General features: G+C 40.1%; 1 protein-coding gene and 1 non-coding gene across 5 annotated transcripts in view; both read left to right on the forward strand.

Annotated features, from left to right (window-relative positions):
• Nucleotides 1–17,756, forward strand: part of LOC107047826 (FERM, ARHGEF and pleckstrin domain-containing protein 1) — a 55,632-nt gene that overhangs the window by 7,321 nt on the left and 30,555 nt on the right. For all 4 annotated transcript variants that reach the window (XM_015270677.2, XM_015270675.1, XM_015270674.1 and 1 more), the window contains exons 3-11: nt 153–257; nt 1,739–1,961; nt 2,095–2,218; nt 3,915–4,002; nt 4,088–4,243; nt 4,317–4,477; nt 6,168–6,242; nt 8,317–8,459; nt 9,070–9,303. In XM_015270677.2, coding sequence (XP_015126163.1) covers nt 153–257; nt 1,739–1,961; nt 2,095–2,218; nt 3,915–4,002; nt 4,088–4,243; nt 4,317–4,477; nt 6,168–6,242; nt 8,317–8,459; nt 9,070–9,303 — 1,309 coding nt within the window. The remainder of the gene's footprint in view (nt 1–152; nt 258–1,738; nt 1,962–2,094; nt 2,219–3,914; nt 4,003–4,087; nt 4,244–4,316; nt 4,478–6,167; nt 6,243–8,316; nt 8,460–9,069; nt 9,304–17,756) is intronic.
• On the forward strand, nt 6,798–6,930 carry LOC114841674. Its single transcript, XR_003783194.1, has one exon. It is a non-coding gene; the product is annotated as a small nucleolar RNA SNORA36 family (small nucleolar RNA).

Here is a 17,756-nt window from a genome sequence, read left to right on the forward strand (position 1 = left end):
CACTCATTCTCAAGCAAACTCCGCAGATGACGAGATAAGTCGACATTTTGCGTTTTATCACTTCGATAAAGAATACTCTTTCAAAATTGTACAACGACTTCATTTATATGGAGATTATTTGCATTCTATAATGAGTTTTATTGCAATTACAGGCGAAAGCCATGGGCCGAGTGTTGTTCGATCAAGTCTGCAAACAATTACATCTACTAGAAGCGGACTACTTCGGTCTGGAGTATCAGGAGCCGAACGGAACAAAGGTGAATACATTATCTCTCTTTTTTTTTTTCCTTTTCTTATCGATTGGATAGGATGATGCATCAATTTTTTATGAGCGCCTCAGCCAGTAAATGAGATAAGTGGTGAAGTTATTGAGATAAGTAATAAATTGGATAAATAATGGTTGGGATGGAATTAAAATTGCATTTGACTCAATGTACAGTTATAGAGATGAATGGCGGGGGGAAATTAAACGTCCAATTTCGTTTTAATTTTCTGCTTCCGAATGGACGCTCTTGCCATGGGAATTTCTGATTCTTGAATTGTTTGTTGAAACGAGTTGGAACACGTGATGTCATGTTTGTCAATATGTGACGGCATAAATATGCATCTCATTTTCTACCACAAACTTCGGGATTTTTTTCATAATTGAGCGTTTAAATCTCGCGTTCGTGGACAATTTTTTTTACTTCACTTGGTCGGAATTGTATGGCATTGCATTCTCTTCTGAAAATCTGTATTCTAGGATATACTAACCATTGTGTACAACACACAATTTTAAAGTCATGATTATTCATTTTAATTTTGATGCATGTCTTTCATGGAAAAAAGTTGATCGATATCAGTAGCGAAGCGATAAAACGGTTTAAGGCGACTTACACTGAGAAAAAAAATTCTTTTGCCAAGTAAATTTACTAACACAAGAAAATCCACACATGTTAAATGCAAATATTTATATCCATTTGTGGCAAGTAAATGTATTTGGCAGAAGTTTTTTTTTTCTAAGTGTTGCTCTCCGCAGAGTTTTTGAGGAATATCTCAGAATCTAAGGGATATCACGAAATTTTCGTAATAATCTTTTTTATGGGGCAAATTGAGGGCTACAAAAAAGGGCATGACAAAAATTTCGCTATCTCCCTTAGATTTCGAGATATTCGTTAAAAACTGGCCAATAGTCAACATCGACTTGAATTGTTTTACCGCTTCTCCGTTAGAAATTTTAATGGTGAAGTCGAAAAATTATTAACGTCTATTTCTTAAACTACGTGATCTGAACGAAAAGCTGCATTCTCCTTCAGATATGCTATTGCATGTAGCATAGTTACGGTTTATTCAATAGGCTGAAAAGGCCAATAGCTGGACACTGGCCAGTAGGTGGACGGTCCCAACTTTCATTGAATATTCTACAAATAATAAAACAAAAACTCTGCTGATTATTCAAACTTTCAATAATAACACTCATGTATAATCATCTGATAAAGTTTTTTTTGCGAAGTATCCATATTGCAAACAACTTTTCCTCAACAGTCGAGCTATTGGCCGGTTTACCCGATCCGTTTCATTGAATTATCAAAATATATTAATTTTCAGACATGGTAATCCCATTTTCAAAACTGAAGCCAATCTATTGACTCATTTTATCATAAAAAAGTTGATTTTCCTCTCATCAAATCACTGATTCATTACTAGAAGCGACTATAGAAGACAAAATATGATGATTGCACGATGAAAATAATTTCAGTACTGGCTAGACCTGGAGAAACCAGTATGTAGACAAGTTGGTCTCTCCCTGGTAGATCCACTCCTAAGATTCTGCGTGAAATTCTACACACCCGATCCCGGCCAACTCGAGGAGGAGTTCACCAGATACTTGTTTTGCTTGCAAATTAAGCGAGACTTGTCCCAGGGATATCTACAGTGCAACGACAATACCGCTGCGCTGATGGCGAGTTATATCGTGCAGGGTAAGTTTTCATTGTGTCTGTGAGACACTACGACACATCGACTGATTCTCCGACTGATTATCACGTACTGTTGATTTAAATCATTGAATGGAAGATGTCCATTGTATCGTCATTTTTTCTTCTTTGTCACCAGCCGAATGCGGAGATTACGTCATCGAAGATTACCCAGATCATACGTATTTATCTACGTATAAGTTTGTACCGCATCAGGATCAAGAGCTCGAGCGACGGATCATGGAGAATCATAAAAAACATGCGTAAGGAAAAATTAAACAACATGACAATGAATAGAAATGAATAATATATCGACAATATCTTAGTTACTGACGTGGGGAGATATGAATGATCTCTACGTGGGGGCAATTTTTCAATGCAATTAATTTGTAGATTTTCTTTTTAATTCGCGTATTCCATCCTTTTGGTGAAGAGAACAAAATGAATCAATATCCATCTGAATAAGGAACTTCTGTATGCCCCAGTTTCTGACACTTAGAAAAGAGTTGAATACTCCATATCCCAGTAACTGACACCCTTTGGAACGAGCTTATGACAGATAGAAACATGTGTGAAAAATTTCTATTGAATCATTCCGCAGAATTTTTTATTGAAATTTTTATAAGATTATCCTCTAAAAATTGGGACATCTTTTCATAGGAATCCGCTCAACAGGAAGGTTTACAAAAATTTAGATTCTTTATAGAGAAAGTTTTATGAAGGATTCTTCGTGGTATTTATTTTAGGAATTCCTGACCTGTATGAGAGAAATAAATAGAACTTTTTTGTTGCAACGTGATCGAACTTACGGGAGATCATTTGTTCTCATTCACCAATTGGATGATTGACAAATGTAATTTTTCCTTTTTTCATGCGAGAGTTGGAAATCGGGGCATGGGCTTGTGCCACTAATTAAAACTGATTGACGTTGCCGCGGCTAACCTCGGACTTCTTATTGTTTAATTATAAAAATTTGTCCAATTTTTCATTCTGATGCCTATAATTATTATAATGAACTAGCAAACGGGCGCAATACGCCCGCCGCCAGGTTAGTTTATACTATTCTATTATTTTTTCTTTCCATTTCCATCGTTACAATTAGATTAATTTAATTTTGTCCACTCTTATTTTTATTATATATGTAAATAAATTTTTTCCCCTTAATTCATATGTTACAACATTGAATGAAGAGGGATTATGTTAAAGATCAATAAAAAGATTTTATTTGTGATCAAAACAAACAGATAAAGCAAAAGTCATTTGAAACCTCTTTCGGATATAATATAAAAATTTATCCATGTATTTCTGAAATTTTTTAAAATCTATTCCTTTTCGAATAATTAATAGAATTAGATAAATGGCAATGAATTGCAAAAACCACGAATTGGAGACTGAAAACTTTTAAAAAGGGATGATCGGCTAGAAAATGGGGAAAATTTGTTTTTCTTCATTTGTGTCAGTGGAAACTTGGAATTACTGCTTTGTTTTCGAATATGGGCGGGATATGAATATTTTAGAATTTTATCATCCAATTTCAATAAGAATAAATAGGGAAGAAATAAAATTTTAATTTTTTAATGTCTCCGGAAAGTTTTAAAATCGACATATTCTTTCGAATAATGGAAGAATACCCATAAATTCGCCTTCTATCCTTGTCTTTCCATAAAATGAATAGAATAAATCACAGAAATTGAGAATTTCAGACTAAAAATTTTATCGTATTATTATTATGTAATAATTATTCTAATTATTCATGTTCTCAAGTAAAGTATACAAAACACTTTGCACTTGATAAATTTTTACCTTTGATATTCATCAAAAACCATCGAAAATGTGAGGTACTAGGGCAATGTCAGTAACTTGTACATTACGGACAAATCGCAATAAAAAAAATCTGAAACATACATTTGAAATATTTTCATAAGTTTTAATGTTCGTTTTCTTCTATTTATATTGCAGAGGTCAGTCTCCCGCAGAGGCAGATTTAAATCTTCTGGAGACAGCGCGTCGGTGTGAATTGTACGGAATGAAAATGCATCCGGCTAAGGTGAATAAAACAGTTCATAACTCTTTTTACTTAGCCCTTTATTCCTTCACGGTTTTTCTTAATTATTCCTTCGTTCATTGTCAAGGATCACGAGGGAGTTCCACTGAATTTAGCAGTGGCACACATGGGCATTATAGTCTTTCAACATTACACAAAGATAAACACATTTAGTTGGGCTAAAATACGTAAAATAAGTTTCAAACGGAAACGATTCTTAATCAAACTACACCCCGAGGGATACGTGAGTATATTTAGATTGTAGAGTATTTATAATTCATGCCCCCCTTGAGTCAATCCATTTACTATTTCTGCAGGGATATTACAAGGATACGGTGGAGTTTTTCTTCGAGGGGAGAAACGAGTGCAAAAATTTTTGGAAAAAATGCGTGGAGAATCACGGTTTCTTCAGGTGTTCTGTTGTTAAACGAGTCATTAGGCAGAAAACCAGGGTTCTCAGTCGAGGCTCATCCTTCAGGTATTTTTCCTACTCTATTTGAAGAACAAAAATTGATAGAAGAAAAACAGATTGGAAGAAGATTTGCTGATAATTTTGTTCTTATCTCCGGAAAATTCAATGAGCTACAAAAATAATCTCTTGATATTTTCATCATTCATTCAAAAGTTATGGCATGCTTTAACACCGACACAACATTTTCTTAACAATGATCGGTTAACTACAATGGAGTCCCTTCATTGTTGACTCATGTCATTTTTTGCATCAAGACTTTCTACAGAAATTGTAATCTCCACATTTTAATTACTCGACATACATATTAAATTTCACTAAATTATAATGTCTCATCACAATTATATATTGTGCAATCGGAATTTTACGATATACCAATTAAAACTCGGCTTTGGATTGGTGAATTTAGTTTTTTTCGAATTTCACAGACTTAAATTATACCTGCTTAATTATTATTGTCCAGAATAATTTGGACATTCATAACTTTAAAACAGACAATGTGAATTTTGAAATACACAATGTGTACTTAGGTTGGCACATTTGAGGATTTTAATTAAAAAATAAATGATGACTAATCTACAATTCATATATGATGTTCATAATGATAAGTAGATTATGTATGAATTTTTCTAGACTTTGTTTTTAAGTTATTAACAATGAAAGACGTTTTTTGCACTGATGATATTGTTTCAAGGGAAAAAATGAAAAATACAACCTAGAACAATTCTTAAAAAAACGTGCAACTACTACTGTCCATACGCAATACCCCCTTCCCGTGTGCACTAAAAGGGCGGAAGCATTGCAGGGTGTTTTCTTATGGTTTTTGGCCTGGAAAAACCGAATCCGTCAGTATTTTTCATCTGAGACCATGCATCCAAAAGTTATTAACAATTCAATTGTTTAAACCGAGTTTGCTCGAAAACTATTAAAGATACAGAAATGTATTTCGAACAAAAGATGTTCCTTTTGTAAAACTGAACATATTTGCTGGTATCGATTTCTTCCGTATCTAGACTATTTTTCGAGATATTCGGGATTCAAACTCCCTGTGGAAATGCATGGAGCGCAGTACCCCGTGCCGCCCACCCTGCCCCGCGTCGACAAACACGACGATTCTTTTGACTCTCGATATCTCCCTGAATAATTGAAATAAGAAAGAAATACATAAAAGCAAATATGTTCAATTCAACGAAAGCAATATCTTTTATTTGAAGTATTTTTCTTTATTTTTGATCGTTGTCTTGCCAACTCGGTTTAAACAATTGAATTGTTGATAACTTTTGGATGCACGCTCACAGAAGAAAAACACTGACAGATTCGGTCTCTCCAGCCCAAAAAACATAAGGCAACAACCTGAAATACTTCCGCCCTTTCATTGCACACGGGAAGGAGGGGGTATTGCGTATGGACTATACGAACATTCTACAAATTAAATTCAATCAAAGTGATCATTTTCCATTAACAAATCAAATCTCCTTAATGCAAAACATTAAATGTGTCAAAAAATGAAGAGACTCAATTGTGCGTAATCGGTAATATTTTCTCTAAAAAATGCTCTGGCGGTATCAAAGAACGCCCAGAGATATTTCTAAAATAATCACACAAGTAATTGCAAAGATAAACGTCTATGAAACGTAATTAATTCTTGACTCGCAAAAGTATTATTACTGACATTTTTATTCATATTTGTTGTCAACAGGTACAGCGGAAAAACGCAAAAGCAGATAGTCGAGTTCGTTCGTGACAACTACGTGAAACGTCAAACATTTCAAAGGTGAGTAATCGTTGACAAGAAAAAAGAAGGCAAATACTGAGATAAAGATAAATGAAAAAAATATAATTATGACAAAGCCAGGAATGCTGGAATCGCTGTCCGATTTGATTTTAAAAAATACCATGAGATACATTAACTCAGAGTAATAATGTAGATAGTGCATGAGTAAGTTGCGTCTGTCCCCCTGGAAAATCCCAAGATTGATTTTTTGATAACGTTGATGACTTTTTCATTAAATGTACCAAGCACAAAGTGATAAAATTTCTTTTTATTGTAACACATAAACACCTTGATGTTTTTATTCATTGAGATGGAGGTGGCACGGTCTCGCTTATCGCCGGGACAACACGAAGTATCACTATTTGTTCATGTTATGTCGGTATAATTGCATTTATCGCACCCTTTAAAATGTCTGAGGGCTAGAATCATTGTGAATAAGTTTCATCAAATTCTCACCGTCTGTAGTTATGAAGTTATTTGGCGCAGAGCTAGGGGATTTGACTCGTAATCCGAAGGTTCCGAGTTCAAATCTCGTTAGATGAGAATTTTTTAAAACCAAAGTCTTGAGTACAGAGTGTAGACTTTGATACATTCTGTTAATTAAACTTTGGAAAATTGAAATAACCACAGCTACACTAATTATTCACTAATTAATTCATTGTGAATGAGAGATAGCAGTGATTAACATTTTACCTTTTTCTGTTTGAAAAAATTGACGGTAAATTATAAAAAAATTAATTTTAATTTTATCAATAATTCACAATGATTTTAACCTCATTAAATGAATTGCAACCTGTTGTATTCGGCTAAACCTTGATCTGATTCGTCTATTTGACCTGTAGTACGATTTGTGTGCCTAAAATCTATTCCACGTTACTTATCATTTATTTTATTACACTGCACACAAACATTATTCCACAAAAGAAGTATAATCGTTATGAGAAACGTGAAAAAAGAAAAAAATCTCTATTAGTGTGTTGCCTGCTCGAACAAGGGGTGGCGGGGAGTCAGGCTCACCATCAGGCACGATAAAACCCGAATGATCGATGTACCCTTTTTTCATTAATCATTATGAGTTATAGAATATCTATCGATATCGACCTATCAAGCGTATTTATGGTCCATTATTTTTCTCTTTCGTGTTATTAAATTCTTTACTTTATCCATCACCGATGTCACACGTCACTATTTTTCAATGTTTTTAATAATAGAATAGCCGAAGGTTAAGATAATCGATAGTGGGGTTTGAGCAAAAAACTAGTAGAAAGTATTAGATGAAATATAATTCACTCAATAATCACGTTTGTACACACAGTAAAACCCGTAACTCAATTTATTCATCAATTAATCAATCCCTGTAAATACGAATTAGCGGTAATATTGGTATTTATAAATCGGCACCGCGTCCTACTTGATCGAATGTTATTGTCTCCACTTATTTTTAAATCATCAATTCTTATCGCACAATATTGGAGGTTTACACACTCTTTTTCCATATGAGCATGCAAAAGTTCTCCGAACTGTGTCTTCCTGAAGAACAAACGTTTCTGATAACCAAAGGGATATTGTCCATAGTTTTTCTGTTCAATTCATAGTCTAGTAACCACCGAGCGAATAAAAAACATTTGAAATTAAAGTCCAATATGACAGTTGGGAATAGAGAGAATAATGCTTCTTTTGTTCAATTGTCCTATTAGATACAACGAAATTAAAATTACTGAAATATCTCTTCAGTGTTATGTCAGTATTTAACGTTTCTTTCCTCATTAAGTCTCAGTTTCATAATTTCAACAGAATAAAGAAGGCTACGACCTCCTCGAGGTCTCTAGTGTCACTAGAAAAAGAACAAGGAAGTGAAAAAAAAAAGAAACAAAAAGAGAGAACTGTCAGATCTCGACTGTCGGAGACCTGTAAAGATGGAAAAAAAACAGAGGGGGCATAATTATAAGACGAGGATAAAAAAAAATCTAACAATTGGAGGGAAAATTTATATATATATAGAAAACGAAACAAAGCCTGTCATTCTGGCGGTGGCACAGGTCTGATGCTGAACTTGACTCTCTCTTGCTCGCAGGTCCAATTCGTTCCGGCAGACTAGCGGTGGTAGGGCATTGCAGGGCTCGGAGGGGGGAGGTTATCGTGGCGCCACCCCAAGCAGCTCGCTTATGGGCAGCTCCAGCATCTCTGCCCACCCCCTCCTGCCTCTTGGCGACCCTGGTATGTACCACGACCGAACACCACCACACAAAAAGAAAAAAAAAGAGAATAAAGTTTTTTTTTTTTGTTCATTGAGAAACGAAAGTTGAAGAAACGAAAAAGAAGACGCTTTACTGTATCATTTCTTGATTTTCCAATATCCGTACAGAATTTTAGTTCCTGTCTTTTTGTGTTATATTTTTATTTACATTTGAGAGTAATTGTAAATAAACTGTCCTACTGTAGACGTAGCGCTTAGGTGATAAATAGAGTTAAACGTAGGAGTGCTTTGATACAAAAATAAATTGAGCTGCCTATTCAACTTTAGACACAAACCGAGGGAATTAACAATTGAAACACTACTGACAATCAAAAGTCGGCAGAATGAGCACCGGCGTTTGTAATCCCCTGGAAATGTTGTGATTGGAGTTAAATGTTTGCAACCAGTAGTTAAAAATATTGCAGTGGCGAAAGAAAAAAAATGACAGAAGGCCACAACATTCTCAACCGCTTTTGACTGCCATTGAAACACACATAGTTACTAACATAAACACTCTTTGAAATGTGACCCAGTGATCAGCCCAAAATCAATTATTCATTTTTTCTTGTTCTTTTTTTTTCAAATAAACAGCACTGGGAACCCCGGCACTGTCTCTGTCATGCGGTTCGATGACACTGGATTCTCCGACGACTGTGACGAGTGTCTCGATGGGCGGGACGAGTCACCGTCGAGACGACACAGCTATGTCTTATCGGACGCTCACCTCTATAGACGTCCATTCACCAGCTACCCCCAATCAGGCACAATCACATCGTCATACTATGGGTGCACATCAGCAGCAACAACGGATAACATCGTCAACAGGTCGTATCAGCCCCTCTAACAGCAGTCCCCCTGAATTTCCACCACCGAGACCCCAGCCCCTCTATCCCTGGCAACGTTCCTCGAGTTGTCGTGAGTTATATGCATCGAGTTTCGAGGACTCTGGACGTGCGCGTAAAACTGACGAAAAGCCCGAGGGTGGCCTTGATACAATACAATTGCCCTCACAGGGTGAACTTGACAATCCGATAACACGTTATGACGAGACTAATCGTTCATACAGCGCGGCAAGTTCAAAATTACCATCATTAGATCATGACTCTGTACCAGAGCGTGTTTACAGTAGTTCATATCCAGGCACATCATCATTATCCACTGAATCGGGCCACGAGGAGTCCGGTCCTGGTGCTGATCTATCGCACGACGATTTATCCCACGATTCGTACGAACTACTCGAGCGTGAGCACGAATTTGAATATCCCGAGTCTTACTCCAGTCCACGAGATGAGGCAGTCTCTGATAATAGTGATGAAGGAATTGAACAGGAGATGTTTCAAATGGACTCGGAGACAGACTCGTTTGTCAAGCACAGATCAATTAAATCCACTGACAAACAATTATTCAAATCCGTGCTCGCTGACATTAAAAATGCCAAGATTAAGTCGACCGATCGGTGCTCAGCAGCGTCTAAAACTGAGGCTAGTAATTTACTTGTAACCGAGACCAGAATTCAGCGCACAAGTACTCAGATAGAGCGTAAGTACGAGCCACGGCAAATAAATTTGATTGATCAGTCTTCTAAGCCCCCGTTACCACATCAGGATTCCGCGCGAAAGGATCCTATTGTTCTGCAAGTTCAAAAGCAGAAGTTAACTGTTATGAATGAACTCAAAAATTTAAAGCCAAAGTATAAAATAACTCACGTTGACTCGGAAGTCCTGAGGGACGAGGGTATAATGCGTCCTAAGTCGCGAATTGATGATGACTTGAGTCCAGTAGAAACCAATCGCACTATTCTAGATAAAGCACGCGAAAAAACTACGCGCGCACGTAGTATAGCCAGTCTCGAGGATCATGTTATCCACAGGCCTTACGTCGAAACCGGTAGTCTAGGTCGTAATCATCGTGATAAGAAAATCGATAAAATTGCGATGAAAGAGCGAAAGAGTTTCGAGCGTGAAGAGCGCAAACGAATTGAGCGTGAAAATTTCCGGGAAATTCGTAGATTAGAGAAAAGTGACTCGAGGGAAAAGAGATCAATGGGTCGAATGGATTCACGTGAACGACGAAGCATGGAGCGTTTAGATTTCCGCGAAGCGCAGATACGAATGGAGAGGAATGACAGTAGAGAATTAAGGAGGAGCATTGAACGGTTGGATTCACGTGAGAGGAGCTACGAGAGGCTCGACAGAGGGAAAAATGGACGGAGGGATTACCGCGAGTCGAGAGTTACAAGCACGGAGCGCTTAGACTCTCGAGAGATGCGTAAAAGTTTGGAGACTCTTGACAGAAGTCCCAAGGAGAAGGGCCCATTCCGTCACTCCGACTCTCGTGAGCGACGAGAACGCAGCATTGAGCGATTGGATTCACGGGAGTCCAGGAAAAGCCCGAAAGCTTATGAGTATGATAGGCACACTTTAGAACGATTTGACTCGGGGAACAGAAGTCCATTTGATCGTCACAGCCCGAGAGAACCTCGAGGCAAGAGTTACGAACGGCTGGATTCAAGAGATAGGCCGACTTTTGACTTTGATCCTCGAACAATTGAGAGATTAGGATTATTAGATCGAAATGTAATGGAGAGATATGACTCTACGGAAAAACCTCACGATAGGAGAATTGAGAGACAAGGGAGTGAGCGGAAAAGTTACGTTAAACAAGATTCTAGAGATAGAAAGAGCCTGGACCGTATGGATTCACGAGAGCGAAGGAGTTCCGATGGGTTGCCCCGATCGTTTGTGGAAATGAAAAGCTCGGAGAAAGTCGAGCAGTCTCGGAAAAATAGTAAAAAGAAAGGTGATGATGAATCACCGAGGGAGAGGGACGACTGGCGAAGCTTAGAACGCGCCAGAAAAGAGGAAGAGAGACGAGACCGGGAGAAGCAGATCAAAGTATTCATGGAGTCCAGAACAGAAACCATAATTGGTGTTCCTAATGAGTGGGAGAGTGTCAAACCGAAAGCAGGATTTTCTGAGTACGATCCTAAAGTAGTTGGCGGAGTGATTTTGGGTTTCGATGATAGCGCATTAGCCGGACACATTCCAGTTGAACGCACAAAGAGCGATCCAAATCCCGGAAGACAGCGGATTGGATCTAACAGTAAACGCCACATTCTCATGCATCAAAAATCCATCGACCTCACCCCAGCTGATTCCGGCGACGAGGATGCTTTTGTTGATGGTGCTCCGAAGAAACCCAATGCCGATATTCCGTATACTTTGCACAAACGACATGTGATGAATGGAACTGCGTCGGATGAGAAGTCAGAATCTGACAGTGGAAAGAATTCAAAGATGCCCAAAGCTGCTGAACTTCCGAAATTACCTATTAAACAAGTCACTGATGTTTCCCTTCTAGATTTGACTAAACTGCCACCGACTCCCACATCGATTTCCGTCAGCAAACTCTCGACAGATAGACCCAAGAGCATTCTAATCAGTCCTGATAAAGCCAAGTCTCCCAAGATGCTGAGTCCCAAACTCTCTCCCACAGAACCCAAGATAATCCATATACCTTCTGAGAAGAGCCCTCCTCCGGGCATTCTCAAGTCTCCGTTGAGAACACCCACCAAGTCCCCTTCATTAGACAAAATCAGAGGGGAATCGAGGTCCAGTATCGATAAGAAGTACAGTAAACTCTCCCCCACCGACCCAAATGTTACGATCATCTCCGTAATAGAGAAACGATCACCTAAAAAATCGCCAAGTGATTCAAATGTAACAATAGTGTCTGTTATTGAGAAAAGAAGGTCTTGTGAAGTCAGCCCAAGTCACTCTGGCTCTGAGAGATCTCCATCGAAGATGTCTCTCAATTTTGCAGACGTCGTTGTTGAGGAAATGAAACAAGAACAACAAAGACGTCAGCAGAGTACTGAAAAACAGCAGCTCAAGGTCCCAGATGATTCGCTAGAGAAACAGGACAGCATCGAGAAAATTCCTCTCCCAGAAATTCCGATGAAAGGTGCTACCAAGCCTCCTCTTCCTGCGAAACCTCCAGTTTCATCGAAGGATCATTTGGCCTCGAAGTCGGAAACTGTTAATTTTGAATCTGAGGATAAGCCTGAACGCAAATCTGAAAGTAAACGGGAGGCCAAATCACCCTCTCCCAAACCGGGCACTTCTCCGCAGAAAAAGGCTGAAAAATCGAAAACCTTCGAGAAACCCAGTATTCCAGAGAAAACGAAACGCATCTTAGATCGAATAGAGTCCAGATTTTCAGAATTCAACAAGAACTCGTCGACAAAAGTTCCGAGGCCAAAGATAATCGACACAGGACACGATGATTTCGTGGATCCAGTGGCTGATTTGCCACTGGACGAAGTACCTGTCAAACCAGCATTTGAACTTGACAGTTTAAAAGTACCAGACTTCAATCCATTCATGCTCAGACCTCACGCCGAACCGTTGAGATCAAAGTCCTTATCACTCGCCGAAGAAAAAGCGCCAATAGACACTCTTTTATCACCTGAATTTGAAAATAAGCATTTCATTCAAGATGTGTCACCGAAAAAGATCAAGAAGGCAAAATCTGAACCGAAAAAGGACTTCAAAAAACAATCAAAGTCCCTGGAGGGTGATAAACCACCTCTCAAGAAGAGCTTATCTAAGGAAGCTAAATTATCTCCGGCGAGTTCAAAGATTGATAAATCAAAATTGAAATTGGGAGAGATGCCTCAAGAAATTATAATCATCGACTCCACAGATGTTGAGCCTGAGATTAGCATTGTGCAGAAGGGAAGATCAAAATCAATAACGCGATTATCTGATCGTTCGTTCTCTACATCGAAAGATGAAGAGCCAAAAAAACCACGTGCTAAATCAGCCTCCGTCGACGAGGAAATAATCAAAAATCTTGGAGCTCTGAAGCCAGATAAACAGCGGCCAAAGTCCTTAGGAATATCTAAGAGCCTTGGGAGTACAGAGAGAGAGACAGGCGAAAAAGTATCACCGAAGAAAATGACCAAAGGAAAGTCGATGGATGGAAAAATCTCTCCGCACAGAAGGTCTCCCTCTCGATCTCCAGCAACGCGATCGCCTGTTGAGCCTAAAGAACCAGCATTCATCGAAGAATCAATTGAAGAAGTGATGGCTAAAGAAGCAGAAGAGCTAGAAACTCAGAACTCAGATGTGAAACCGTTAGAAGAGAAGCCAAAGGAGCAAAAGGAGACAAAGATTGATCACAAGCCAGAGAAGGTTGAGGAGAAACAGGAATCAAAAGTTGAATCAAAGGAAAAAATAGAATCAAAGGCAGAAGAGAAATTCGATAAATTTCAGAAGCCAATTGTGTCCCCAACAAATGCAAGAAAACCAGGGGATTCCCCGATGCTCTTTGCTCGTTTGGGTCTATCGGAAGGTAGTGGCATTGGTGCTCTACAGCGCCAAGGAGCGACACAATCTCCAACCTCTCAAAGACGAGCGAAGTCTTTGGACGCTCCGGTAGTAGCTCTTCACAAACTTCCGCCTGCAAATGCATTCTCCAGCAAAGATGATACAGTTGAAGAAATAGAAGACGTCATTCCTGACGTAATCCTAAAAAAGGAGGAGACAAAACCACCACCAGTTGAGGTGTCTCCAAACCATCGATCTGAGAGCACCGATCCAGTGCCCACAGACTCGTTATCCATGACTGAACCTTCCACCCAATATTTGGAATCTCCTTCCGACGAAATCCAGGGAATAACAGCATGTCCTGATTTAATTCCTTACGAGCAAGAAGGTCAGCAAACGATGAGAAGACCTTCTAAAGAAATTTCTGAAGCTCCAAAGACACAACGCGCAACCAAATTTATCGATCAGAGTTCTGTGGAATCCTCAGCAGAGCCTGACCTGATTCCCGAGCTTCCCGGCGCAAAAAGTCCTTCGGTCCCTGAGATTAAAAAATCAGAAACGAAAAAAGGGGAGAGCTCGAGTGGAACTGATAGTTCCGAGTGTGACAAAAAGGATCCATCACGAAAAATGAAAACAATAGGATCATCATTATCCATAACAACAGACGAGGCAACTCCCAGAGGCTCAATCGACCGCGATGACGTACCCAACGTGACGGTGAGCATTGTCGAGGGTAAAACTGAAATCCCCGTAGATTACTTTGACGGTGAAGACCCTCCCGACATGGTGAAATCTCCAATTCAAATTTCTATAGAAGAATGCTCCGACGCCGATGGACCACTTAGTGACGATCAAAATGAGATTCTGGACCATGCGATTTTCCAAGCAAAACAAACAGAGAAGCCTCGATTGGACTCTGGAGACACGAGTGAAGACACTTTAGACGCTCTCGACGCTCAGATGCAAATGCAGGGTCCAGACAGTGATGTCTCCTCTCCGGATTATGCAGATAAGATGGATGAAAAGACCCTTGTTGAGGTAGAATTGACTCCTGAGTACTTGGAAATGCGAAAGGAAGATATGGAGGGGGCAGAAGAGCTTCCTGAGGACGAGCCACCCAAAGACAAGGACTATGAAGACTCCAATAGGCTTTCGCTCGACAAGAAATCTCGATTAAGCACTGAACGCTCTCGTAGCGAAGAGACGAACACTTATACTCCAGATCGAGAAGATCCAGACTCTAGCTCGTGTTCGATAGCCCGACCTCTGGGAATAGGACAAATTCAACCTATTTTCGATCGTAGAGAGATTGCAGCAATGAGAGAGGCCAGGAAGGAAGGCTCTGTAGAGGAAGAAAGCAGTAGTTGCTCTCATCCCCCAATCAAGATGGAATTAAGTTCTACCTGGAAACCTTTTCCTTTGGAAAGCTCGGGAAGTTCTAGTCTGGAAGATGCTGGGTGGATACCGCCGGACGATAATCACCATCAATCACATTCGGAAGACAGCAATGGTCCCAATGACGACAGTTACCGAGAAGACCTTGCAGATTATGCTGGAGCACTCCCTTATCCGATCAATCCTGAAGTAATGGCGAACTACGGAGCATTTGCCCTCTCGAGAACTCTTTCAAGAATCTCAGAAAGATCTACAACGTCGGAGCAGGATAAAAGCGATCTTGAGGACTCGTTTAAACCGTCTTCCAGATCTCCAAGCCTAGACGACGAGTCACTGATCTCCAGTGATCATCAACCATCTCTTTCATCTGATCCGCCGTCAGGCGCTGCTCTACCTTCAGTCTCCGATGACAGGAGAACATCTTCAGAACTTCCAGATATTCCCATCGATGTACCGGATCAGGAAGACAAGTCCCCCAAGGCTCGAAGATCAAGATTACATCCTCAAACGTCCGAAGACTGGCCGTCGCCTCCTAGTTCTCCATTATTTGATCCTACAGTCTGCAGTCACGTAGAGACCTTCTACATGGAAATCAAACCCGAAGAGGCTGTGAAAGTAACGGTAACTGATAGCAGCGAAACTCCCAGAGCAGCGGACAGTGATTCCAGTGATGAGAATCGTACGCTACACGATGATCTCCATTCGACGTTTCTAGAAGACGGTCAGAGCTCTACCTCAGCAACAACTGTCGATGGTACAGTGAAAATTGCTGTTAAACCAAAGAGTAACTCGTACATAACTGGTTCTTCCCACAGTGAGGACACCTCAATGGGTCTCTCAATGTCAGAATGGTCGAGTTCGAATAATACAGTTCGTCAATTCTGTCAATACTCCGGAACAAAGTCGGACGACAACTCTTTAGCCGAGCTTGGAGCTTCTATATCGGACTGGTCGGGCAGTACTACAGTGATCCCTCAACAGTATTACACAGCGATGGCGACAGAGAAGAGTCAGAGTGATACAACGACTTCCGACAAGAGTGTTACTAGCATGAGGCCAAACTCAAAGTGCCAACACACGAGTCCTTCCTCCTCAAGGCAGGACCTCCGCGATGCAGAGGGTGCGTGTGGATATGAGGACGATTTACCCACGGAGTATCCGCCAAAAATAACTGATGATCCTGACGAATTCGATGAGGCCAGGAAGTTCGTGGAAAGTCAGTTCGACGAGCATCGGAGACGTTTCGATGATGATCAAGGCACTGCGGGAGGGTACACCGATATTTCTCCCCCTCAGATTAAATTCCAAAGTGATTATGATGAGGAGATCGATGAAGATCTCGAGTTCGGGGCTTTACCGAGCATTCCCGGGTCGATACCAGAGGAAGACGAAGAGGAACGTCTCTACGACAACGTTCCTGCGATGAAGTACTCCAGTGGGGACAATGTCAGGATGAAAGTGAGCCCTGGAGACAGCTCTGAAGACATGCACGAGAGATTTGCAGACTTGGCATCGAGATCGAGATCAGGGGATGATGAATGGAGTTTCGAGGAGCCTAGACAATCTCTGGGGGACGACAGACAGGTGAAAGGTGCCCATAAGTTTGATCGAGGGTACTCAGAGCCTGGTGATCAACGAGCTGGTACCAGATCCACTCAAAGGCCTGTTATCGTACCAATTCGTGCCAAGTCTACTCCTTATTACTCCACGACGAGTCTCAGTGGAGAATCGACGACCTCCAGTCCTCCCATGCCAATTCGTGCGCAGATAAGAACGAAGACCATTCCGTATACTTGCAGAAGTCCTCAGAGTGAGGGAGACACGTCTTCCAGTATGGATAGTCCAGCGCACACTCCGGACAGGGGACAGAGGGCCTTCAGGAGAAAGAGACAGCAGAATGCCAAGAGAAGACATCGAGTCTCTGTTGATCTCGAAATCAAAGACAGACAGATTGTCTCCAGCACTGATTCCAGCTTTGATGTTGCTAATATTCCTCCACCGTTACTCCCAGGGATGAGCATAGATATCGATGATGACGCTGATATACCTCCTCATTTACCTCCTCGTCGACGTAACACCGAGGATGACATGCGTTAGATAATTGTAAGAATGATATGAAAAAGTCAATACTTATCAAGGTGAATTGAGACGTCAGACAACGAGAGATCAAACGTCAATAGCTGCAGAGAATTTTAACGATAGGCTTTAAAATGGATTGAGGAATTGTTTTGGCAATAATAAAATTCGTGAGGAATGCTCAAGTGTTGGGTTAATGAACTCGATAATACTCATTATGATCAAAAATCCGAAAACATTGGATAGAGAATTAAAAAATAAAGAATTATTGACTTAGGATAAATTGAGTGTTTAATACCGGAGTTCGGACGAGACAATTCTTTTTCGTAAGTTTGTTTTAATGTTTTAAGCGTTGAAGATTCAAAAAAGATAAACATTGAGCGATGCTTTCACGGAATAATGTAGGGATTTGAAATAAATGTAGATTGCAGGTACATGATATTTGTAGGAGTAGGCTTTTTTGTAGGTAGAGACCCC

The sequence above is a fragment of the Diachasma alloeum genome, unplaced genomic scaffold, assembly GCF_001412515.2.
Source record: "Diachasma alloeum isolate Michigan unplaced genomic scaffold, Dall2.0 Dall_scaffold_78908, whole genome shotgun sequence".
Taxonomy (NCBI): domain Eukaryota; kingdom Metazoa; phylum Arthropoda; class Insecta; order Hymenoptera; family Braconidae; genus Diachasma; species Diachasma alloeum.